A 26,118-nucleotide genomic window follows, 5' to 3' on the forward strand; every position below is an offset into this window, starting at 1 on the left:
TGATTCTGTGGGCGATTTAAACACATAAATGACTTTGAGTCATAGTAAACACTATGTTAGTGTCCCAAGAGCTTTCTGGATTTTCCTCTGTTGGTACACTGTTGGCCCCAAGGCCCTGAGATGAAGTGAACATTGAAGACATGAAGCAAATTCAAATAGTTTTGGTCCATTCCTTCAGGTCATGTGATGTTACTGTTATTCTGAGGGTTGTTTTGCCCTTGGTTGGGGCTGTGCTGACCTCGTGTTGTCATATTTACTCTGACTCTCCCACACACAGTTACTTACTGCTGTCAAAGATGGGGTCTGAGATGACGGGTTCGAGCGGGAGTGTGTACATGCCTTCACCATCAGGGAGGTAAGCTGTGAACTGCAGCCTCACAACACTTAGATCCATCTCCTTTGCTGACTGCTCGGACTCCTGTCGAAACTGCTGAATTTCCTGGGCTGGTTTAAAAATAAAAATTCTTACTGATTAAAATAAGTCGATATGAAGCTTTCTGTATTAGGTGCTGTGGGGCCCTGCACCAACTCTGACACAGTACACAGTGCATCTCAAATAAAAAGTCTAGATCACTGACCTCACTGCAAAAGGCTTCACTGAATCATTCTTCATCCTCCCAACCCAGAAACAAACATTTCCATCAACCCCCATCCTAAACATTTCAAAACAATTGGGTTACCGGTGGAGAATGGATTGGGGAAGGCAGATTTTATTAAAATAAGGCAGGACCTGGCTCTCTGTGTCTAACTGGCAGCATCTAGAGTAACTGGTAATCATGTTGTCCAAATGCTTGTTTTGTGAGACCATAACTGAAGGTTTAATAAACGGATGAGAGGAGATTTCAGGATCGAGATACTAAATATCCAACGGGGAGGCCATTCGTTCCACCTGGCAGCCCCTTCCAGGTTTCTGAGCTACTCATCCATCGGTTGACCCAGTCTTGGGCTTGCCTTTTGCCAGTTTGTGCCCAGGTCCCTTCCTCTGACAGTCTGGTCAAGTTCGTCTCCCTGGCCCACATCTCACCTGATGGGGACCTGCCCTTTGTACAGACCAAGGGCCAAAGACATCTGGTGGCTGCTCAGATTCGGCCACTCACATTTCTGGAGCTTAATGAGTGACACATTACAGGAGCCAGGTGAATGAGAGCACGATTAGATTGGACATTCCTCGATGGGATGGCCACCACTGCTAGGATTCGCTCACTTTCCCGAGTAGCATCTCGATAAACTCAGCTCTGTGGGAACTGATGTTCAGATCCCACCATCCTGATCACATTCTCCCCCTGCATTCCTTCCTGCTCTATTTATTATATTCCTGCTTAGATCTCAGCCGCAAAAAAAATCTATAAATTAAACTGCAGCGATAGAAAGCAGAGCTGCAAACATCTGCAGGACTGAAAGCAGCACTTCTTCACAAACCAGACTCTCCACTGATCCTGCAGTGGACACCTCATCAACTCACCTGACAGTATGGCCTTGCTTAGAAAACTTTTTCTATCCAAAGGATTCCTCTGGTACATCTCATTAAACAACCTGTCGAACAGGACATCTGGAACATTCTTCTTTGTGACATGTAGAATACCCAGATTAGTAAACCTAGTGAATAAGGTTACAGAGGATTAGTCTATGTACCACATCTCCTGGTTCCCCTTTATCCATCCTGTTCATTGCATTGAATAAGTTTATTTTTAAAGTTTATTTATTAGTGTCACAAGTAGGCTTACATTAACACTGCAATGAAGTTACTGTGAAAATTCCCCAGTCACCACACTCCGACGCCTGTTCGGGTGCAGGTGTACGAGGGATATTTTAGCACGGCCAATGCACCTAACCAGCATGTCTTTCAGACTGTGGGAGGAAACCAGGGCACCTGGAGGAAACCCACACAGACATGGGGAGAACATGCAGACGCCACACAGACAGTCACCCAAGGTTGGAATTGAACCTGGCTCCCTGGCGCTGTGAGGCAGCAGTGCTAACCACCGTGCCACCCTAAATAAATAGATTTATCATACCCAATAAGATAGGAAAGCAAGTTGTGAAGAGGATACAAGGGGATACAGATTGGCTCACAGCGAGGGGGCAAAAGTTTGGCAGATGCAATGTGGAAAAATGTGAATTGGCCAACTTGATGGAAATAGAAGAGCAGAACATGATTGAAATGGAGAGGAGCTGTAGAATGCTGCTTGTACAGAGGGACCTGGGTGTCTTTGTACATGGATCACAAAACATTGGTACAGCAAGTGACAAGAAAGGCAAATGGAATATTGCCTTTATTGCAAGAGGAATAGAGCATAAAAGTACGCCTGGACAGGGCACGGGTGAGACTACACCTGGAGTACAGTTTTGGTCTTGTTATTCAAGGGGGAACTGATTAGTATTGAAGGCAGTTTAGCAACAGTTCACTCGGATGATTCCTGAAAGGATTATCTTGATGGAGGAGGAGTTTGGAATTCTCTTCCACAGAGAGCAGTAGAGTCTAGGTCATTGAATATATTCGAGGTCAAGTTAGATTTTTGATTGACAAGGGAGTCAAAAGTTTTGGGGGAAGGCAGGAAATTTGAGTTAAGGCCACTCTCCCTGGTCGAACATGCTCAAGGGGCTGAATAGTCTCCTCCTGTTTCTCATACTTCATGATGTGGAGATGCCGGCGTTGGACATGACTGCACAGTACTTCTCATACTTCAGCCAGCATCCCTAAACGGATTTTTAAAAATTCATTCATGAGCATTGCTGGCTGGGCCAGCATCTACTGTCCATCCCTGAGGGCATTTTAAGAGTCAACCACATTGCTGTGGGTCTGGAGTCGCGTGTAGGCCATTCCAGGTAAGGATGGCAGATTCCCTTCCCTAAAGGACATTAGTGACAATCAACAATGGTTTCATGGTCATCAGCAGATTCTTAATTCCAGATTTTTATTGAATTTAAACGCCACCATCTGCCATTGGGGGATTTGAACCTGGGTTCACAAGAGCATTAGCCTGGATGTCTGGGTTACTAGTCCAGTGAGTTTGCCACTGCTAGTGGTCATTACCATATTGTGCTTTTTGGGAGTTTGTTGTATGCAAATTGGTTGCCAATTTCCTATGTTACCATAGTGATGAATCTTCAACAAGGACTTTGCTGCTTGTAATGGACTTTGGGATGTCTTGATGAAAGGCGCTATATAAATGCAAGTTCGTTCTTGATTTCTTCATCTTTTGTGCTGCTCTTTAGACAGCCAACAGGTCCTATTAGGATGAATCTCAGTCCAATCCAGTGAAATCCAGATCGAGACTGAATGAGATTGAGCGAGTGTGAACTTACTGTGCAGTCATGTCCTTTGGTCCGACTTGTACGATACAGACACCATCATCTGTGCATTGCTTCCCAACCAGGCTGTGAGCGTGCAATTTGGGAGGATCTTTGGCTGTCACCAGCTGGACAACAATCTTCGCATTACCAGTGTAATTAAAAATCTGAGGAAAAATACAATATTCAATTCAGTTAAAACATCATTTTTGGACCTTTGCCCTCTCCCAAACATCTCCCTGCCCTCTCGCCACCCGCTCCCTGACCTCTGCCCTCTCCCCACCCGCTCCCTGACCTCTGCCCTCTCCCCACCTGCTCCCTGACCTCTGCCCTCTCCCCACCCGCTCCCGGACCTCTGCCCTCTCCCCACCCGCTCCCTGACCTCTGCCCTCTCCCCACCCGCTCCATGACCTCTGCCCTCTCCCCACCCGCTCCATGACCTCTGCCCTCTCCCCACCCGCTCCATGACCTCTGCCCTCTCCCCACCCGCTCCATGACCTCTGCCCTCTCCCCACCCGCTCCATGACCTCTGCCCTCTCCCCACCCGCTCCCTGACCTCTGCCCTCTCCCCACCCGCTCCCTGACCTCTGCCCTCTCCCCACCCGCTCCCGGACCTCTGCCCTCTCCCCACACACTCCCTGACCTTTACAGTTGGGTATGTCTTGCGGTTCTTTTCACTGGACGCTCCTGGCAGGCCTCCGTGTGAGGGCCCTTCACAGCCGTAGCGGAAACGGAATCCTCTCTGCAACAAACACATCAGATTATCACACAGGACAGTCAGCGCCGACCATCAAAGTTTGTGAATGACACAAAAGTGGAAAATATAGTAACGGGGATGCAGCGGAAGATGTTATATATTTGGGTAGATGTTGTACTGCCACTTTAAGATCTAGTCATGTGCTTAATTTGTGATGTCATCGGCTGCTCTGTGGGCTTTTAGTCAGTCCAGCCCAAGCCTTTGTCCAGTGAACAGCTTCTCGATAAACCCAGCTTGCTGTCTGCAACCAACCCACCCTCACAACAGCAGCAGATTCAATAAGGTCACTGATAGGCTGGCCAGCTGGGTAGACAAGTGAACAGGACAGGTTGGTAAACCTGTTAACAGGCCCAGGCCCTTTATAAGTACAGACAGACTTAAACTGTGATAAATCACTGCTCAGCCTCCATTAGAATATTCTGGCAATTCTGGTGGTGATGGTGACAGACCCCAGAGAGGGGGCAGCAGGGTGACTGATTGTAAAAAAAGTAAAGGACTGTTTGCCATGCTTAAAGTTCTGGTGTGAGGAGGGTTCGATAAGGTGCCTCACAAAAGGTTGCTGCAGAAGATTGGGGCACACGGAGTTGGGGATAGGGTGTTAGCGTGGATTGGGGATTGGCTATCCAACAGGAAGCAGAGAGTTGGAATAAATAGGTGCTTTTCTGGTTGGCAGATGGTGACGAGTGGCGTGCCGCAGGGATCGGTGCTGGGGCCTCAACTGTTTACTATTTACATAGATGATCTGGAGGAGGGGACTGAGTGTAGGGTAACAAAGTTTGCTGACGACACGAAGATAAGTGGGAAAGTGAATTGCGTGGAGGAAGCGGAAGGTCTGCACATAGATTTGAATAGGCTGAGTGAGTGGGCGAGGATCTGGCAGATGGAGTATAACGTTGGCAAATGCGAGGTTATTCACTTTGGAGGAAATAATAGCAAATTGGATTATTATTTAAATGGAAAAAAATTACAACATGCTACTGTGCAAAGGGACCTGGGGGTCCTTGTGCATGAGTCACAAAAACTCAGTCTGCAAGTACAACAGGTGATCAAGAAGGCAAATGGGATGTTGGCATTTATCCGAGAGGGGGATAGAATATAAAAGCAGAGAAGTCTTGCTGCATCTGTACAAGGCATTGGTGAGGCCGCAGCTGGAATACTGTGTGCAGTTTTGGTCCCCTTACTTGCGAAAGGATATATTGGCCTTGGAGGGAGTGCAGAGAAGGTTCACCAGGTTGATACCGAAGATGAGGGGTGTAGATTATGAGGAGAGATTGAGCAGATTAGGTTTGTACTCGTTGGAGTTTAGAAGGCTGAGGGGTGATCTTATAGAGGCATATAAGATAATGAAGGGGCTGGATAGGGTAGAAGTGGAGAGATTCTTTCCACTTATAAAGGAAACCAGAACTAGAGGGCACAGCCTCAAAATAAAGTGGGGTCAGTTTAGGACAGAGTTTAGGAGGAACTTTTTCTCTCAGAGGGTGGTGAATCTCTGGAATTCTCTGCCCACTGAAGTGGTGGAGGCTACCTCGTTGAATATGTTTAAGTCACGGATAGATGGATTCCTGAGCGGTAAGGGAATTAGGGGTTATGGGGAGCAGGCGGGTAAGTGGAACTGATCCACTTCAGATCAGCCATGATCTTATTGAACGGCGGGGCAGGCTCGAGGGGCTAGATGGCCGACTCCTGCTCCTATTTCTTATGTTCTTATAAGCTGGGAGGGGGGGTGTAAGGAAAGACCGGGGGGGGGGGGGTGTATAAGGAAAGACGGGGGGGGGGGGGGGGGCGAGGAAAGACGGGGGGGGGGGGGGTGAGGAAAGACGGGGGGGGGGGTGAGGAAAGAGGGGGGGTGAGGAAAGACGGGGGGGGGGTGAGGAAAGAGGGGGGGTGAGGAAAGACGGGGGGGGGAGAGAAGAAAGACGGGGGGGGGGTGAGGAAAGACGGGGGGGGGTGAGGAAAGACGGGGGGGGGTGAGGAAAGACGGGGGGGGGGTGAGAAAAGACGGGGGGGGGGGGTGAGGAAAGACGGGGGGGGGGTGAGGAAAGACGGGGGGGGTGAGGAAAGACGGGGGGGGGTGAGGAAAGACGGGGGGGGGTGAGGAAAGACGGGGGGGGGGTGAGGAAAGACGGGGGGGGGGGTGAGGAAAGACGGGGGGGGGTGAGGAAAGACGGGCGGGGGGGTGAGGAAAGACGGGCGGGGGGTGAGGAAAGACGGGGGGGGGGGTGAGGAAAGACGGGGGGGGTGAGGAAAGACGGGGGGGGGGTGAGGAAAGACGGGGGGGGGTGAGGAAAGACGGGGGGGGGTGAGGAAAGACGGGGGGGGGGGTGAGGAAAGACGGGGGGGGGTGAGGAAAGACGGGGGGGGTGAGGAAAGACGGGGGGGGGGTGAGGAAAGACGGGGGGGGTGAGGAAAGACGGGGGGGGGTGAGGAAAGACGGGGGGGGGTGAGGAAAGACGGGGGGGGGTGAGGAAAGACGGGGGGGGGGGTGAGGAAAGACGGGGGGGGGTGAGGAAAGACGGGGGGGGGGTGAGGAAAGACGGGGGGGGGTGAGGAAAGACGGGGGGGGGGTGAGGAAAGACGGGGGGGGTGAGGAAAGACGGGGGGGGGTGAGGAAAGACGGGGGGGGTGAGGAAAGACGGGGGGGGGTGAGGAAAGACGGGGGGGGGGGTGAGGAAAGACGGGGGGGGGTGAGGAAAGACGGGGGGGGGTGAGGAAAGACGGGGGGGGTGAGGAAAGAGACGGGGGGGTGGGTGAGGAAAGACGGGGGGGGGGTGAGGAAAGACGGGGGGGTGAGGAAAGACGGGGGGGGTGAGGAAAGACGGGGGGGGGGTGAGGAAAGACGGGGGGGGGTGAGGAAAGACGGGGGGGGGGGTGAGGAAAGACGGGGGGGGGGTGAGGAAAGACGGGGGGGGGTGAGGAAAGACGGGGGGGGGTGAGGAAAGACGGGGGGGGGTGAGGAAAGACAGGGGGGGGGGTGAGGAAAGACGGGGGGGGTGAGGAAAGACGGGGGGGTGAGGAAAGACGGGGGGGGTGAGGAAAGACGGGGGGGGGGTGAGGAAAGACGGGGGGGGGGTGAGGAAAGACGGGGGGGGGGTGAGGAAAGACGGGGGGGGGGTGAGGAAAGACGGGGGGAGGGTGAGCAAAGACGGGGGGAGGGTGAGAAAAGACGGGGGGGGTGAGGAAAGACGAGGGGGGGTGAGGAAAGACGGGGGGGGGTGAGGAAAGACGGGGGGGGGTGAGGAAAGACGGGGGGGGTGAGGAAAGACGGGGGGGGTGAGGAAAGACGGGGGGGGTGAGGAAAGACGGGGGGGGGTGAGCAAAGACGGGGGGGGGTGAGCAAAGACGGGGGGAGGGTGAGAAAAGACGGGGGGAGGGTGAGAAAAGACGGGGGGGTGAGAAAAGACGGGGGGGGTGAGGAAAGACGGGGGGGGTGAGGAAAGACGGGGGGGGTGAGGAAAGACGGGGGGGGTGAGGAAAGACGGGGGGGGGTGAGGAAAGACGTGGGGGGGGTGAGGAAAGACGGGGGGGGGTGAGGAAAGACGGGGGGGGGTGAGGAAAGACGGGGGGGGGGTGAGGAAAGACGGGGGGGGGGTGAGGAAAGACGGGGGGGGGGTGAGGAAAGACGGGGGGGGGGGTGAGGAAAGACGGGGAGGGGGGGGGTGAGGAAAGACGGGGGGTGGGGTGAGGAAAGACGGGGGGTGGGGTGAGGAAAGACGGGGGGGGGTGAGGAAAGACGGGGGGGGTGAGGAAAGACGGGGGGGGGGGTGAGGAAAGACGGGGGGGGGTGAGGAAAGACGGGGGGGGTGAGGAAAGACGGGGGGGGGTGAGGAAAGACGGGGGGGGGTGAGGAAAGACGGGGGGGGGGTGAGGAAAGACGGGGGGGTGGGTGAGGAAAGACGGGGGGGGGGTGAGCAAAGACGGGGGGGGGTGAGCCAAGACGGGGGGGGGGGCGAGCAAAGACGGGGGGAGGGGCGAGCAAAGACGGGGGGAGGGTGAGAAAAGACGGGGGGGTGAGAAAAGACGGGGGGGGTGAGAAAAGACGGGGGGGGTGAGAAAAGACGGGGGGGGTGAGAAAAGACGGGGGGGGTGAGAAAAGACGGGGGGGGTGAGAAAAGACGGGGGGGGTGAGAAAAGACGGGGGGGGGTGAGAAAAGACGGGGGGGTGAGAAAAGACGGGGGGGTGAGAAAAGACGGGGGGGTGAGAAAAGACGGGGGGGTGAGAAAAGACGGGGGGGGTGAGAAAAGACGGGGGGGGTGAGAAAAGACGGGGGGGGTGAGAAAAGACGGGGGGGGGGGTGAGGAAAGACGGGGGGGGGGTGAGGAAAGACGGGGGGGGGGGTGAGGAAAGACGGGGGGGGGGGGGTGAGGAAAGACGGGGGGGGTGAGGAAAGACGGGGGGGGGTGAGGAAAGACGGGGGGGGGGTGAGGAAAGACGGGGGGGGGTGAGGAAAGACGGAGGGGGTGAGGAAAGACGGGGGGGGGTGAGGAAAGACGGGGGGGGGTGAGGAAAGACTGGGGGGGGGTGAGGAAAGACGGGGGGGGGTGAGGAAAGACGGGGGGGGTGAGGAAAGACGGGGGGGGGGTGAGGAAAGACGGGGGGGGGGTGAGGAAAGACGGGGGGGGGTGAGGAAAGACGGGGGGGGGGGTGAGGAAAGACGGGGGGGGGGTGAGGAAAGACGGGGGGGGGGTGAGGAAAGACGGGGGGGGGGGTGAGGAAAGACGGGGGGGGGTGAGGAAAGACGGGGGGGGGTGAGGAAAGACGGGGGGGGGTGAGGAAAGACGGGGGGGGGTGAGGAAAGACGGGGGGGGGGGGTGAGGAAAGACGGGGGGGGGTGAGGAAAGACGGGGGGGGGGGGTGAGGAAAGACGGGGTGGGTGAGGAAAGACAGGGGGGTGAGGAAAGACAGGGGGGTGAGGAAAGACAGGGGGGGTGAGGAAAGACGGGGGGTGGGGTGAGGAAAGACGGGAGGAGGGTGAGGAAAGACGGGGGAGGGGGGGCGAGGAAAGACGGGGGGGGGTGAGAAAAGATGGGGGGAGGGGGAGGAAAGACGGGGGGGGGGGAGAAAAGATGGGGGGGGGTGAGGAAAGACGGGGGGGTGAGGAAAGACAGGGGGGTGAGGAAAGACAGGGGGGGTGAGGAAAGACGGGGGGTGGGGTGAGGAAAGACGGGAGGAGGGTGAGGAAAGACGGGGGAGGGGGGGCGAGGAAAGACGGGGGGGGGTGAGAAAAGATGGGGGGAGGGGGAGGAAAGACGGGGGGGGGGGAGAAAAGATGGGGGGGGGTGAGGAAAGACGGGGGGGTGAGGAAAGACTTGGGGGGTAAGGAAAGAAACGGGGGGGTGGGTGAGGAAAGACGGGGGGGGAGGGTGAGGAAAGACGGGGGGGGGGGGAGGGTGAGGAAAGACGGGAAGGGTGAGGAAAGACGGGGGAGGGTGAGGAAAGACGGGGGAGGGGGGAAGGTGGGTTGAGAGGGGTGAGGCGCAGTGGGTCAGAGATGCGGGAGGGGGTAGATTTACCTGTTTTGGTTGCTCAGTGATGTGCAGAAATGGGCCAACTGCTGGAACAAGAAGAGAATTAGTCACAGTTACTCCTCATCCTGATAAATTCCCCCAACCCCCCCCCCCCCCCCCCCCGCCCATCTCCCGGCCCAACCGCCTACCCCCCCCCCCACTGCCCACCAAAACACACCACCCGGCTCCAGCTCCTCCCTCCCCAGTCCCTGTGCTCGCACCCACGCGTACTGACATCTGTGCTGCAATGATGGTCATTCTGGTTTGGTCGGAGTATATAATCCAAGCACACAGCTCCCCATCAATTCACTTACTCGACGCAAGGCTGGTCTCCGTGTTGTTCAAAATGGCCAAGTCCAGTTGCCCGAAATCGGTGCCACCCTGAGAGAGAGAGAACAGTAAACAGTCAGCATTGCGATAGGTGGCACAGAGCAGCGTGAAACTATTTCAAACACTGGACCAAACTTACATCTTGTGTCCCCAGACTGTACGCATCATCCATTCTGAAAAAGAAGGAGAAATTACTGCCACATTAATCACCTCACACTCCCAGATCCCAACACTCCCACACTGGAAATTCCAGGCAGCAACTAAAAACTAGAAATCCCTACCCACTCCCTCAGCACTGACCTTCCGACAGTGCAGCACTCCCTCAGCACTGACCCTCCGACAGTGCAGTGCTCCCTTAGCACTGACCCTCCGACTGCACAGCGCTCCCTCAGCACAGACCCCCCGACAGTGCAGTGCTCCCTCAGCACTGACCCTCCGACAGCGCAGTGCTCCCTCAGCACTGACCCTCCGACAGTGCAGTGCTCCCTTAGCACTGACCCTCCGACTGCACAGCGCTCCCTCAGCACTGACCCTCCGACTGCACAGCGCTCCCTCAGCACTGACCCTCCGACAGTGCAGCGCTCCCTCAGCACTGACCCTCCGACAGCGCAGTGCTCCCTCAGCACTGACCCTCCGACAGTGCAGTGCTCCCTTAGCACTGACCCTCCGACTGCACAGCGCTCCCTCAGCACTGACCCCCCGACAGTGCAGTGCTCCCTCAGCACTGACCCTCCGACAGCGCAGCGCTCCCTCAGCACTGACCCTCCAACAGCGCAGCGCTCCCTCAGCACTGACCCTCCGACAGCGCAGCGCTGCCTCAGCACTGACCCTCCGACAGCGCAGCGCTGCCTCAGCACTGACCCTCCAACAGCGCAGCGCTCCCTCAGCACTGACCCTCCGACAGCGCAGTGCTCCCTCAGCACTGACCCTCTGACAGTGCGGCACTCCCTCAGCACTGACCCTCCAACAGCGCAGCGCTCCCTCAGCACTGACCCTCTGACAGCGCAGCGCTCCCTCAGCACTGACCCTCCGACAGCGCAGTGCTCCCTCAGCACTGACCCTCCGACAGCGCAGCGCTGCCTCAGCACTGACCCTCCAACAGCGCAGCGCTCCCTCAGCACTGACCCTCCGACAGCGCAGCGCTGCCTCAGCACTGACCCTCTGACAGTGCAGCGCTCCCTCAGCACTGACCCTCCAACAGCGCAGCGCTCCCTCAGCACTGACCCTCCGACAGTGCAGTGCTCCCTTAGCACTGACCCTCCGACTGCACAGCGCTCCCTCAGCACTGACCCCCCGACAGTGCAGTGCTCCCTCAGCACTGACCCTCCGACAGCGCAGCGCTCCCTCAGCACTGACCCTCCGACAGCGCAGCGCTCCCTCAGCACTGACCCTCCGACAGCGCAGCGCTGCCTCAGCACTGACCCTCCGACAGTGCAGCGCGCCCTCAGCACTGACCCTCCGACAGTGCAGCGCTCCCTCAGCACTGACCCTCCGACAGTGCAGCGCTCCCTCAGCACTGACCCTCCGACAGTGCAGCGCGCCCTCAGCACTGACCCTCCGACAGTGCAGCGCTCCCTCAGCACTGACCCTCCGACAGTGCAGCGCTCCCTCAGCACTGACCCTCCGACAGTGCAGTGCTCCCTTAGCACTGACCCTCCGACTGCACAGCGCTCCCTCAGCACTGACCTTCCAACAGCGCAGCGCTCCCTCAGCACTGACCCTCCGACAGTGCAGCACTCCCTCAGCACTGACCCTCTGACAGTGCGGCACTCCCTCAGCACTGACCCTCCGACAGTGCAGCGCTCCCTCAGCACTGACCCTCCGACAGTGCAGCGCGCCCTCAGCACTGACCCTCCGACAGTGCAGCGCTCCCTCAGCACTGACCCTCCGACAGTGCAGCGCTCCCTCAGCACTGACCCTCCGACAGTGCAGCGCGCCCTCAGCACTGACCCTCCGACAGTGCAGCGCTCCCTCAGCACTGACCCTCCGACAGTGCAGCGCTCCCTCAGCACTGACCCTCCGACAGTGCAGCGCTCCCTCAGCACTGACCCTCCGACAGTGCAGCGCTCCCTCAGCACTGACCCTCCGACAGTGCAGCGCTCCCTCAGCACTGACCCTCCGACAGTGCAGCGCTCCCTCAGTACTGACCCTCCGACAGTGCAGCGCGCCCTCAGCACTGACCCTCCGACAGTGCAGCGCTCCCTCAGTACAGAACTGTGTACAGTTCTGGTCACCCTATTATAGAAAGGATATTATTAAATTAGAAAGTGCAGAAAAGATTTACTAGGTTGCTACAGCGATTTGATGGTTTTAGTTATAATGAGGGGCAGGATAGACTGGGACTTTTTTCCCTGGAGCGTAGGAGACTTAGGGCTGATCTTGTAGAGATCTATAAAATAGCGAGGTGCATAGATCAGTTAGATAGTCAACATCTTTTCCCAAAGGTAGGGGAGTCTTAAACTAGAGGAAATAGTTTATGGCGAGAGGGGAGAGATACAAAAGGGTCCAGAGGGGCAACGTTTTCACTCAGAGGGTGGTGAGTGTCTGGAACAAGCTGCCATGGGCAGTTATAGAGGCAGGTACAACTTTGTCTTTTAAAAAGCATTTAGACAGTTACATGAGTAAGATGGGTATAAAGGGATATGGGCCAAACATGGGCAATTGGGACTAGCTTAGGGGTTTAAAAAAAAAAGGGCGGCATGGACAAGTTGGGCTGAAAGGCCTGTTTCGATGCTATAAACCTCTATGACCCTTTGACAGTGCGGCACTCCCTCAGCACTGACCCTCCGACAGTGCGGCACTCCCTCAGCACTGACCTTCCGACAGTGCCTGCCAGGATTATGGTAGTGTGCCGAGGGGCTATGCATCTCCTTCATGTTTGAGTTTGATTCAGCCAGCATAATTAAGGACCCCACATACCCCGGACATTCTCTCTTCCATTTTCTTCCGTTGGGAAAACGATACAAAAGTTTGAGGTCACGTATCAACCAACTCAAGAACAGCTTCTATCCTTCAGACTTTTGAAACGACCTACCTTTTATTCAGTGATCTTTCTCTCCCCCCCTAGCTATGACTGTACTACTTTCTGCACCCTCTCCTTTCCTTCTCCCTCATGTAGTCTACGAACGGTATGCTTTGTCTGTATAGTGCGCAAGAAACAATACTTTTCACTGTATCCCATTGCACGTGACAATAATAAATCAAATCCCAATCTCCCTGGTGGAAGTGGGGTAGGGGCATCTAACTTGCACACCATACGGAACCGTTTGCAATCTAACCCTCGTCAATCTGGGTATCATGCTAGTAAACTTACACTGCACTCACTTGGAGACCAACATCCTTCCTAAGGTGTATGCCCAGAATTGAACACTGTACTCCAGATGTGGCCTATCCAGGGGTTTGTACAACTGAAACATGGAGTGTGGTCCTCGAGATACAAAGACCAGCATGCCAAAATCCTGTTGAATATTTCTGCACTTGTTTATCTGCATTCCCAGAGACCAGTGCCCCCGTTGGCAGCTTTTTACCATTTATCCTCTTGTCTCTGCTTTGTGTCCACACACGTGCCAACACTCAAATCCATTTCCCACAATTTTCCCCGTTCATTTAATCTACTAACATCTTTATTGGTGCAGAGAGACTGCCCCTCAGCTGTAATGATCATTGAGGATGTTGAAGTTCCTGTCCTCACATACAGAGACTCTGTGCCACACATCCAGCATTGCTAAAGCAGTTTGGGTGTGATCATAGAATCATAGAAACCCTACAGTGCAGAAGGAGGCCATTCGGCCCATCGAGTCTGCACCGACCACAATCCCACCCAGGCCCTATCCCCACATATTTTTACCCACTAATCCCTCTAACCTACGCATCCCAGGACTCTAAGGGGCAATTTTTTTTTTTAAACCTGGCCAATCAACCTAACCCGCACATCTTTGCACTGTGGGAGGAAACCGGAGCACCCGGAGGAAACCCACGCAGACACGAGGAGAATGTGCAAACTCCACACAGACAGTGACCCGAGCCGGGAATCGAACCTGGGACCCTGGAGCTGTGAAGCAGCAGTGCTAACCACTGTGCTACCGTGCCGCCCTTTGAGCTATGAACAGCTCCACTCATTGATCTGGAACAAAGCCAGTGTGCTGTAACGGAGCGACTGTTTGCATTAACTGCACAGTGAAAGAACTGGAGTTCCTTTGCAGAAGTATTATTAAACAGAGATTGACACGAGGCCATTATGGAGAACAGGGAAGTGCAAGGTTTTAAGGGACATCTTTGAAGAAAATAGCAAGGATTAAGGAGGGAATTCTGGAGCTTTGAGCCGCCAATGAATGTAGTGATGGAAATGACCAATGGGCAGCACAGTGGTTGGCGCTGCTGCCTCTCAGCGCTGCTGCCTCTCAGCGCCAGGGACCCGGGTTCAATTTCGGCCTCGTGTCACTGTCTGTGTGGAGTTTGCACGTTCTCCCCGTGTCTGCGTGGGTTCCCTCCAAAAGATGTGCATTGGCCGTGCTAAATTGCCCCTTAGTGTCCCAAGATGTGTAGATTAGGTGGATTCGCCATGGTAAAAGTGTAGGGTTACAGGAATCGGGCAGGGGAGAGCCCCTGGGTAAAATAGTCTGTCAGAGTTGGTGCCAGTGGGCCGAATGGACTCTTCCGCACTGTAAGGCAGGAAGCAGAGGGTGGTGTGTGTGTGTGTGTGTTAGGACACAGGTAGCAGCATTGTGAATGAGCTGAAATTTACAGAGGGGCCAAGGTGGGAGGCTTGCTGGGGGTCCAAGGGGATAATTGGTGAAAGTTTCAGCAGTAGCTGAACTGAGGCAGGAATGGATTTATTTGTTGCCTCAGAGAAGGAAGTGGGTCAAATCTCATTCACTGATTTGATCTGATTGATCACACCAAGATAACACTGCAGGTGCCTGGCGCCTATTAAATTTATCTTTAATTGATGGACAGGTAGAAATTGCAGGATGCTGTTTCCAGGTGTCCCTTACACCAGGAGAAACAAGCAAAGCCATTCAAAGCTGGACTGAGACTTGATCTCATTGCTGAGAGTGTTTTCTTATGTTTGGTTCCAAACAACACTCAAGAAGCTCAACACCACCAAGAACAACGCAGCCCGCTGGAGTGCTACCCCATCCTTAAACATTTATCCCTTCCACCATGGACAGACAGTGGCAGCCAAGTGCACCATCTACAAGATGCACTGTAGGAACTCACCAAGGTTCCTCAGACAGCATATCCCAAACACACGACCACTACCATCCAGAAGGACAAAGGCAGCAGATGCATGGGCAATTTTCCACATTGCCAGGTAGATGCCAGTGTTGTAGCTGCACTGGAACAAGCGGCAGGTTCTGGAGCAGAGGCCTTCAGTACCATTGCTGGAATGTTGTCAGGGCCCACAGCCTTTGCAGTATCCAGTGCCTTCAGCCGTTTTGCGATATCACGTGGAATGAATTGAATTGGCTGAAAACTGACATCTGATGCCTGGGAACCTCCGGAGGAGGCTGAGATGTAACTGCCACCTGGAGTTTCCACTCTAAGACACTCGCTATCCTGACTTGGAAATACATTAAGAAGTCTCACAACACCAGGTTAAAGTCCAACAGGTTTATTTGGTAGCAAAAGCCACACAACCTTTCGGAGCGCTGCTCCTTCATCAGGTGAGTGGGAGATCTGTTCACAAACAGGGCATATAAAGACACAAACTCAATTCACAAAATAATGGTTGGAATGCGAGTCTTTACAGGTAATCAAGTCTTAAAGGTACAGACAATGTGAGTGGAGAGAGCGTTAAGCACGGGTTAAAGAGATGTGTATTGTCTCCAGACAGGACAGTTAGTGAGATTTTGCAAGCCCAGGCAAGTCGTGGGGATTACAGATAGTGTGACATGAACCCAAGATCCCGGTTTAGGCCGTCCTCATGCGGAACTTGGCTATCAGTTTCTGCTCAGCGACTTTGTGTTGTCATGTGTCGTGAAGGCCACCTTGGAGAACGCTTACCCAAAGATCAGAGGCCGAATGCCCGTGACCGCTGAAGTGTTGCCCAACAGGAAGAGAACAGTCTTGCCTGGTGATTGTCGAGCGGTGTTCATTCATCCGTTGTCGCAGCGTCTGCATGGTCTCCCCAATGTACCATGCCTCGGGACATCCTTTCCTGCAGCGTATCAGGTAGACAACGTTGGCCGAGTTGCAAGAGTAGGTACCATGTATCTGGTGGATGGTGTTCTCACGTGAGATGATGGCATCCGTGTCGATGGTCCGGCACATCTTGCAGAGGTTGCTGTGGCAGGGTTGTGTGATGTCGTGGTCACTGTTCTCCTGAAGGCTGGGTAGTTTGTTGCGGATAATGGTCTGTTTGAGGCTGTGCGGTTGTTTGAAGGCAAGAAGTGTGGGGATGGCCTTGGCGAGATGTTCGTCTTCATCAATGAAATGTTGAAGGCTCCGGAGAAGATGTCGTAGCTTCTCCGCTCCGGGGAAGTACTGGACGACGAAGGGTACTCTGTCCACCGTGTCCCGTGTTTGTCTTCTGAGGAGGTCGGTGCGGTTTTTCGCTGTGGCGCGTCGGAACTGTCGATCGATGAGTTGAGCGCCATATCCTGTTCTTATGAGGGCATCTTTCAGCGTCTGGAGGTGTCTGTTGCGATCCTCCTCATCCGAGCAGATCCTGTGTATACGGAGGGCTTGTCCGTAGGGGATGGCTTCTTTAACGTGTTTAGGGTGGAAGCTGGAGAAGTGGAGCACCGTGAGGTTATCCGTGGGCTTGCGGTACAGTGAGGTGCTGAGGTGACCGTCCTTAATGGAGATGCGCGTGTCCAAGAATGCAACCGATTCCGGAGAGTAGTCCATGGTGAGGCTGATGGTGGGATGGAACTTGTTGATGTCATCATAGAGTTGTTTCAGTGATTGTTCACCATGAGTCCAAAGGAAGAAAATGTCATCGATGTATCTAGTGTATAGCATCGGTTGAAGGTCCTGTGCGGTGAAGAGGCCTTGTTCAGTGGGTTTTGCTACCAAATAAACCTGTTGGACTTTAACCTGGTGTTGTGAGACTTCTTACTGTACCCAGTCCAACGCCGGCATCTCCACATCATGGAAATATATCGCCATTCCTTCGCAGTGACTGGGCCAAAACTCTGGAACTCCCTCCCTAACAGCATTGTGGGTGTGCCTACATCACATGGACTACAGCGATTCAAGGCAGCAGCTCACCACCACCTTCCCAAAGGGCAACTAGGGAAGAGCAATAAATGCTGGCCGAGCCAGCGACGCCCACATCCCTTGAATATATATATTTTTAAACCTGAATTTACAGAAACGCATGCCCCGAGGCTGCACTCGCTCTGTTGACAGCAGTACCAGAGTGAAGGTCTAATGGAGGAAAGCCCCCAGACTACCGGACCTGCCACAGGATGTGTACTCCGAGCAAGCAGGAGTTTCCTATCCATTGCCACACCTGCTTAACCTGCACCTTTCACAACAACTTTACAGGAAATGGTTTCAGCACAGACACGTTTACCTTTTTAAAAAGATCCTTCTGTCAGCAAACTTTATCTTATTTCCAACCCGTGATGTGCATTCTCGTTAGGAGATTGACTCAACCAAAACATCCAAACACTGTCACCCCTCCCCACCCTGCTCTGGCAGAGAGGCTGGCCACCCCCTCCCCCCACACTGCGAGCCGGGAGATTTCCGTAAGCATCGACAGCCACCCAGCATCAATGTAGCATTGCTTCACTGAGTGAGTGTCAGTACTTGTAGAACTGGAGGGCAGCCATTTGTTGTAACTCATGAGATTGTTTGGCACACCTACGCATGTGAAAGCATTACTGATACGGGGAGTTATTTTCTCATTCCGTTGTTAAGAAACTCCTGGCCGTTCCTGGAAAAGTGGTGACAGTGATTAACCCCATCTAACAGCATCGTTCAGTCACTTTTCTAATATTTGCCTACACCCCCTCACCTACGTGTGTGAAAGTGGGATCACAAAGATGAAATTATTTGATAAAGTGTAAACTGCTTTATTCTGAGTAAGAACACAGTATGGCTATCTCAATCTGTGGAAATTAACTCCACATCGGGTGGGGGGCACTGGTCTGTCCCCACACAGTAAGAAGTTTGACAACACCATGACTGTGTTCCACATCATGACTGTCCCCACTAGGGAACGGACAGACAGGGATGGAGCTCAGACACTCCCTCGCAGTAACCCATGGATCAGCGATACACGGGGGATGAATTCTCATCTGAGCATCAGTCACCTCTCAAAGCGTTTGAATCTCCAGTAATCGGTCTTCAAAAGCTCCTATTTGTTCCAGCACACGCACGCACATTAGAATTTGGATAGTATTGGAATTTCACAGGGGAATTTCACAGTAACTTCATTGCAGTGTTAATGCAACCCTTACTTGTGACTAATAAATAAACCTTCATGGAGTAGATGCAAAATGCATAAATCACCTCATCCAGCACAAACTCTATATCGCAAACAAAGAACAGTACAGCACAAGATCAGATCCTTCAGCCCAATCCGTCTGTGCCGACACACATGCCTCTCTAATACTTTCTTGCCTCTACGTGGTCCATATCCCTCTATTCGCTGCCTATTCATGTATCTATCCAGATGCCTCGTGAACATTGTTATAGAATCTGCTTCCACCACCTCCTCTGGCAGACATTCACCATCCTCTGTGTGAAAAACTTGCCCCTTACATCCCTTTTAAACTTTCCCCCCTCTCACTCTCAACCTGTGTCCCCGAGTAATTGACCCTTTGACCCTGGGAAAAAGACTTTGACTATCCACTCTGTCCAAGCCTGTCATAATCTTGTAAACCTCTATCAGATCCCCCCTCATCCTCCGACACTCCAATGAAAACAATCCAAGTTTGTTCAACCTTTCTTCATAGTCCATATCCTCCAAACCAGGCAGCATCCTGGTAAATCTCTCCTGCACCCTTTCCAATGCATCAACATCCTTCCGGTAGTGTGGCGACCAGAATTGTACACAATACTCCAAATGCAGCCTAACCAAAGTCTCCTACAGCTGCAACATGATTTTTCAATTCCGCCCCTCAACGCCCCGACTGATGAAGGCCAGCATGCCATATAGCTTCTTGACCACCTTGTCCACCTGAGTTGCCACCTTCAGGGAACTGTGGACCTGGACACCTAGATCCCTCTGTGTGCAAATATTTCCAAGGGCTTCACCATTTACTGTATACTTTCCTTCTGCAGTAGACCTTCCAAATCGCATCAACTCACATTTGTCTGGGTTAAATTCCATCGGCCATCTTTCGGTCCAGGTCTCCAGCTGATTTATATCCTGCTGTATCCTCTGACAATCCTCCTCACTATCCGCTACTCCCCCAATTTTTGTAACATCTGCAGATTTACTAATCAGACCACCTACATTTTTCTCCAAATCATTTATATATATCACAAACAACAGAGGCGATGGCCTAGTGGTATTATCGCTAGACTATTAATCCAGAAACTCAGCTAGTGTTCTGGGGACCCGGGTTCAAACCCTGCCACTGCAGATGTTGGAATTTGAATTCAAAAATCTGGAATTAAGAATCTACTGATGACCATGTCGATTGTTGGAAAAACCCATCTGGTTCGCTGATGTCCTTTAGGGAAGCAAATCTGCTGTCCTTACCTGGTCTGGCCCACATGTATATCCAGAGCCACAGCAATGTGGTTGACTCTCAACTTCCCTTGGGGAACTAGGGATGGGCAATAAATGCTGGCCAGCCAGCGATGCCCATGTCCCATGAATGAATGAAAAAAGAGAGGCCCCAGCACTGATCCTTGTGGAACACCACTTGTCCATTGGGAATAGAGGGATACAAACGGATGGTCTAGTTAGGAACACATGATCGGTGCAGGCTTGGAGGGCCGAAGGGCCTGTTCCTGTGCTGTATTGTTCTTTGTCACAGACCTCCAGTTAGAAAAGTACCTTTCCACTGCTACTCTCTGCTTTCGACGCCAAAGCCAGTTTTGTATCCATCTTACCAGCTCACCTCGGGTTCCATACGACTTCACCTTCTGTATCAGTCTGTATCAGGAATCTTATCGTAGGCTTTACTAAAGCCCATGTATATAACATCCACTGCCTTGCCCTGGTCAAATTTTTTTGGTCACTTAATCAATCAAGTTTGTGAGACACGACCTCCCTTTTACAAAACCATGCTGCCTATCGCTAATAAGCCTATTCTTCATTGAATCATGGAACCCTACAGTGCAGAAGGAGGCCATTCGGCCCATTGAGTCTGCACCGACCACAATCCCACCCAGGCCCTATCCCCACAATGCCATGCATTTACCCTAGCTGGTTCTCCAGAGACTAAGGGGCGATTTAGCATGGCCAATCCACCTGACCCGCACATCTTTGGACTGTGGGAGGAAACCAGAGCACCCGGAGGAAACCCACGCAGACACGGGGAGAGTGTACAAGCTCCACACAGACAGTGACCCAAGCCAGGAATCAAACCCTGGTCCCTGGCACTGTGAGGCAGCTGTGTGCTAACCACTGTGCCACCACGTTGCCCATTCTCTTCCAGATGTGAGTACATCCTGCCTCTAAGAATCTTCTCCAATAATTTCCCCATCACTGATGTAAGGCTCACAGGCTGTAATTTCCGGGATTGTCTCTTCTGCCCTTCTTAAACAGAGGAACAATGTTAGCTACTCTCCAATCCTCTGGTACCTTGCCCATGACTAAAGAGGATACAAAGATTTTGACCAAGGCCTCAGCAATTTCTTCCCTCGCCTCTCTCAGTATCCTGGGATAGACCCTATCTGGCCCTGGGGACTTGTCCACCTTAATGTTCTTCAAAACTTCCAATACCTCCTTTTTTATCTCAACGTGTCCTTGAAAGTCAACATCCTCCTTTCTACACTCACCATCCACCACATCCTTTCACCACAAGCTTTGACAAAGGGTCACCTAGACTCGAAATGTCAGCTCTTTTCTCTCCTTACAGACACTGCCAGACCTGCTGAGATTTTCCAGCATTTTCTCTTTTGGTTTCAGATTCCAGCATCTGCAGTAATTTGCTTTGATCCACCACATCCTTCTCCTTTGTGAATACCCACCTCATCTGGCTCCACACACAAATTCCCTCTACTGTCCTCGAGTGGATTCACCCTTTCCTTAGCTAACTTCTTCATCCTTATATACGCATAAAAAGCCTTGGGATTCTCCTTAATCCTGGCTGCCAAGGACATTTCATGGCCCCTTTTAGCCCTCCCAAGTCCCTGCTTAAGTTCTTTCCTACTATCTTTGTGTGCCTCAAGAGCCTTATCCGTGTTCAATTTCCTGAAATTTATGTATGTCTCCTTCTTCTTTTTCACTAAGCTCACCATCTCTCATCATCCAGGGTTCCTGAATATTGCCATCTTGATCTTTCATTTTCACAGGGGCATATTTGTCCTGAATTGTCAACAACTGACTTTTAAAAGACTCCCACATATTGGATGTGGATTTATCCTCAACCAGCCGCCCCCAGTCTACATCCCTGGCTCCTGCTTATTACTGTCGGAGTTAGCTTTTCCCAGTATAGTACTTTCACTCTGGGACTACTTCTATCCTTTTCTACAAGTATCTTCCGGGAGATACCTGTACAGGAATACAGCGAAGATTTACCAGGCTGGTTCCTGGGATGACAGGTCAGTCATATGAGGAAAAATTAAGTCAGTTAGGATTATATTCACAAGAGTTTAGAAGAGCAGGAGGGGATCTCATAGAAACTTATAAAATTCTAACAGGATTAGACAGGGTAGATTCAGAAAGGACGTTCCCAATGGTGGGGGGAGTCCAGAACTAGGGGCCCATAGTTTGAGGATAAGGGGTAAACCTTTTAGAACTGAGGTGAGGAGAAATTTCTTCTCCAAATGTAGTTGAGGCCAAAATGTGATCTGATTTCAAGAAATTGGACATAGCACGTGGGGCTAGAGGGATCAAGGGATATGGGGGGGGGGGGAAAAAGGGGATCAGGATATTGAATTCAATGATCAGCCATGATCAAGGTGAATGGTGGAGCAGGCTCGAAGGGCCGAATGGCTTACTCCTACTTCTAGTTTCTATGCATCTTGAAACTTATAAAATTGTGATCACTGTTGCCAGAAAAGTCCCCCACTGAGACATCAATCATCTGTCCAGGCTCATTTCCCAGAACCAGGTCGAAGATAGTCCAACTCAGGAAGAGGCTATCTACATACTGCCTCAAGAAGCACTCTTGGACACACTGAACAAGCTCTATCCCATCCAAGCCCCTGGCACTAAAAGAATCCCAATCTATTTTGGGGAAGTTAAAATCACTCATCACAACAACACTGTAGTTCTTACATCTTCCCATAATCTGCTGACAGCTCGGTCAAAGAAGACAGAGGGTAGCAGTGGAAGGGTGGGTTTCTGAATGGAGGGCTGTGACAAGTGGCGTTCCTCAGGGATCAGTGCTGGGACCTTTGCTGTTTATAATATATATATAAATGATTTGGAGGAAAATGTAACTGGATTGATTAGTAAGTTTGCGGACGACACAAAGGTTGGTAGATTTGCGGATAGCGATGAGGACCATCAGTGGATACAGCAGGATATAGATCAGTTGGAGACTTGGGCGGACAGCTAGTGAGATTTTGCACATCCAGGCAAGCTATGGGGGTTACAGATAGCGTGGCATGAACCCAAGATCCCGGTTGAGGCGGTCCTCATGTGTGTGGAACCTGGCTATCAGTCTCTGCTCAGCGACTCTGCGCTGTCGTATCTCGTGAAGGCCGCCTTGGAGAACGCTTGCCCGGAGATCAGACGCTGAATGCTCATGACCGCTGAAGTGTTCCCCAACAGGAAGAGAACAGTCTTGCCTGGTGATTGTCGAGTGCTGTTCATTCATCCGTTGTCGTAGCGTCTGCACGGTTTCCCCAATGTACCATGCCTCGGGACATCCTTTCCTGCAGCGTATCAGGTAGACAACGTTGGCCGAGTTGCAAGAGTATGTACCGTGTACCTGGTGGATGGTGTTCTCGCGTGAGATGATGGCATCCGTGTCGATGATCCAGCACGTCTTGCAGAGGTTGCTGTGGCAGGGTTGTGTGGTGTCGTGGTCACTGTTCTCCTGAAGGCTGGGTAGTTTGCTACGGACAATGGTCTGTTTGAGGTTGTGTGGTTGTTTGAAGGCAAGAAGTGGGGGTGTGGGGATGGCCTTGGCGAGATGTTCGTCTTCATCAATGACACGTTGAAGGCTCCAGAGGAGATGTCGTAGCTTCTCCGCTCCGGGGAAGTATTGGACGATGATTCTCCAAGGCGGCCTTCACAACACACGACAGTGCAAAGTCGTGGATATTGGGTTCATGTCACACTATCTGTAACCCCCCACAACTTGCCTGGATGTGCAAAATCTCACTAGCTGTCCTGTCTGGAGACAATGCACATCTCTTTAACCTGTGCTTAATGCTCCCTCCACTCACATTGTCTGTATCTTTAAGACTTGATTAGCTGTAAAGACTCACACTCCAATCATTATTCATGTAAATGGAGTTTGTGTCTTTGTGCCCTGTTTGTGATCAGAACTCTCACCCACCTGACGAAGGAACAGCCTGTACCGAAAGCTAGTGGCTTTTGCTACCAAATAAACCTGTTGGACTTTAACCTGGTGTTGTTAGACTTCTTACTGTGTTTGATGGGGACAGTGTAGAGGGAGTGTTACTCTGTATCTAACCCCGTGCTGTACCTGTCCTGAGAGTGTTTGATGGGGATAGTGTAGAGGGAACTTTACTCTGTATCTAACCCCGTGCTGTACCTGTCCTGGGAGTGTTTGATGGGGACAGTGTAGAGGGAGCTTTACTCTGTATCTAACCCCGTGCTGTACCTGTCCTGAGAGTGTTTGATGGGGACAGTGTAGAGGGAACTTTACTCTGTATCTAACCCCGTGCTGTACCTGTCCTGGGAGTGTTTGATGGGGACAGTGTAGAGGGAACTTTACTCTGTATCTAACACCGTGATCTATCTTTGCTCGGTATACATTTTTAAAAAAATAAGGGCTCCATTAGCCTGGAAAGAAAGTCTTTGATTCTCAGATTTTCCATCCAGCTTTGAGAATCAACAAATTCGCAAAAGGAAAATGAAAAATAACTTCCTCCGAGTGTGAAATGTATGTAATGGTAAACGGATACCTTTTGATCAATGGAATGTTATTTTAAACGAGTTACAGTAATACCAGATTCTTCACCCACCCTATGCAGAGTCAGCACCTGATCCCACCCGAAATCTGCCCATTTGGCTGTAAGCTATTTGAAGGAACCAACGCGAAAGGATCCCTGTTCCAAATCACATCAAGACATTTGTTCATGAAACCAATCCTGTTCAATCCTCTACAAGGTCTCCGTGGCCTGGGCCTCGGCTCCTCCCTCTGCGACTGGATCCTGAACTTCCTAACTCTCAGATCACAATCAGTAAGGATAGACAACAACACCTCCTCCACGATCATCCTCAACACCGGTGCCCCACAAGGCTGTGTTCTCAGCTCCCTACTATACTCCTTATACACCTATGACTGTGCAGCCAAATTCCCCTCCAACTCGATTTTCAAGTTTGCTGACGACACCATCGTAGTGGGTCGGATCTCAAACAACAACGAGACAGAGAACAGGAATGAGATAGAGAATCTGGTGCGGCAACAATAATCTCTCCCTCAATGTCAACAAAATGAAGGAGATTGTCATCGACTTCAGGAAGCGTAAAGGAGAACATGCCCCTGGGGATGAAGTAGAAAGGGTCAAGAGCTTTAAGTTTCAGGTGTCCAGATCACCAACAACCTGTCCTGGTCCCCCATGCCGACACTATAGTTAAGAAAGCCCACCAACGCCTCTACTTTCTCAGAAGACGAAGGAAATTTGGCATGCCAGCTACGACTCTCACCAACTTTTACAGATGTACTATAGAAAGCATTCTTTCTGGTTGTATCACAGCTTGGTATGGCTCCTGCTCTGCCCAAGACCGCAAGAAACTACAAAGGTCGTGAATGTAGCCCAATCCATCACGCAAACCAGCCTCCCATCCATTGACTCTGTCTACACTTCCCGCTGCCTCGGCAAAGCAGCCAGCATAATTAAGGACCCCACGCACTCCAGACATTCTCTCTTCCACCTTCTTCCTTTGGGAAGAAGATACAAAAGTCTGAGGTCACATACCAACCGACTCGAGAACAGCTTCTTCCCTGCTGCTGTCAGACTTTTGAATGGACTTACCTTGCATTAAGTTGATTTTTCTCTACGCCCTAGCTATAACTGTAACACTACATTCTGCACTCTCTCCTTTCCTTCTCTATGAACAGTACGTTTTGTCTGTATAGCACGCAAGAAACAATACTTTTCACTATGTTTATATATGTGACAATAATAAATCAAATCAAAGGTCAAATTGAAGTTGAGTATTGATGGAAAGGAGATATACTGTTAAAGCTTTTCGGCATGTATTCATCAGGACAGTTCTCAAGAATCTCAACTGTGAAGCGAACAACAATTTATACTGCATAAGAGAGTGCTGAATTGTTGGCAAGTGGACTCTGATTGGTAGATGCATTGGCATGGAGAATGCAGCAGGGAACAGTTAACTTCCAAGCTTTTCATCTTGTACTCATCTGAACAGATCCATAGAATTACTACCAGTAACTGAATTCTAATTTCAAACCCTACAATCATAGAGTATACTTGCCAACCAATCACGGACCGGCACGGTGGCACAGTGGTTAGCACTGCAACCTCACAGCGCCATGGACCCACGTTCGATTCCATACTTGGGTCACTGTCTGTGTGGAGTTTGCACGTTCTCCCCGTGTCTGCGTGGGTTTCCTTCGGGTGTCCCGGTTTTATAGAAGTCATAGAAACCCTACAGTGCAGAAAGAGGCCATTTGGCCCATCAAGTCTGCACCGACCACAATCCCACCCAGGCCTTACCCCCATATCCCTACATATTTACCCACTAATCCCTCTAACCTATGCATCTCAGGACACTAAGGGGCAATTTTAGCTTGGCCAATCAACCTAACCCGCACATCTTTGGACTGTGGGAGGAAACCAGAGCACCCGGAGGAAACCCACGCAGACACGAGGGAGAATGTGCAACCTCCACACAGACAGTGACCCGAGCCGGGAATCGAACCCAGGTCCCTGGAGCTGTGAAGCAGCAGTGCTAACCACTGTGCCACCGTGCCACCCTTTCCTCCCACCGTTTC

At 52.0% G+C, this 26,118-nt stretch overlaps 1 protein-coding gene across 1 annotated transcript in view; it reads right to left on the minus strand.

The window, feature by feature from the left end:
- The window catches only part of LOC144480350 (nuclear factor NF-kappa-B p100 subunit-like), a 71,808-nt gene that overhangs the window by 38,304 nt on the left and 7,386 nt on the right, over positions 1-26,118 (minus strand). The window contains exons 2-8 of the mRNA XM_078199768.1: positions 10,023-10,056; positions 9,868-9,934; positions 9,560-9,597; positions 3,935-4,033; positions 3,307-3,458; positions 1,463-1,596; positions 286-444 (exon numbers count right to left, since the gene is read on the minus strand). Of these exons, the coding sequence (XP_078055894.1) occupies positions 286-444; positions 1,463-1,596; positions 3,307-3,458; positions 3,935-4,033; positions 9,560-9,597; positions 9,868-9,934; positions 10,023-10,055 (682 nt within the window). The 5' untranslated portion in view covers position 10,056. The remainder of the gene's footprint in view (positions 1-285; positions 445-1,462; positions 1,597-3,306; positions 3,459-3,934; positions 4,034-9,559; positions 9,598-9,867; positions 9,935-10,022; positions 10,057-26,118) is intronic.

This window comes from Mustelus asterias, chromosome 28, assembly GCF_964213995.1.
Source record: "Mustelus asterias chromosome 28, sMusAst1.hap1.1, whole genome shotgun sequence".
In the NCBI taxonomy this organism is placed as follows: Eukaryota; Metazoa; Chordata; class Chondrichthyes; order Carcharhiniformes; family Triakidae; genus Mustelus; species Mustelus asterias.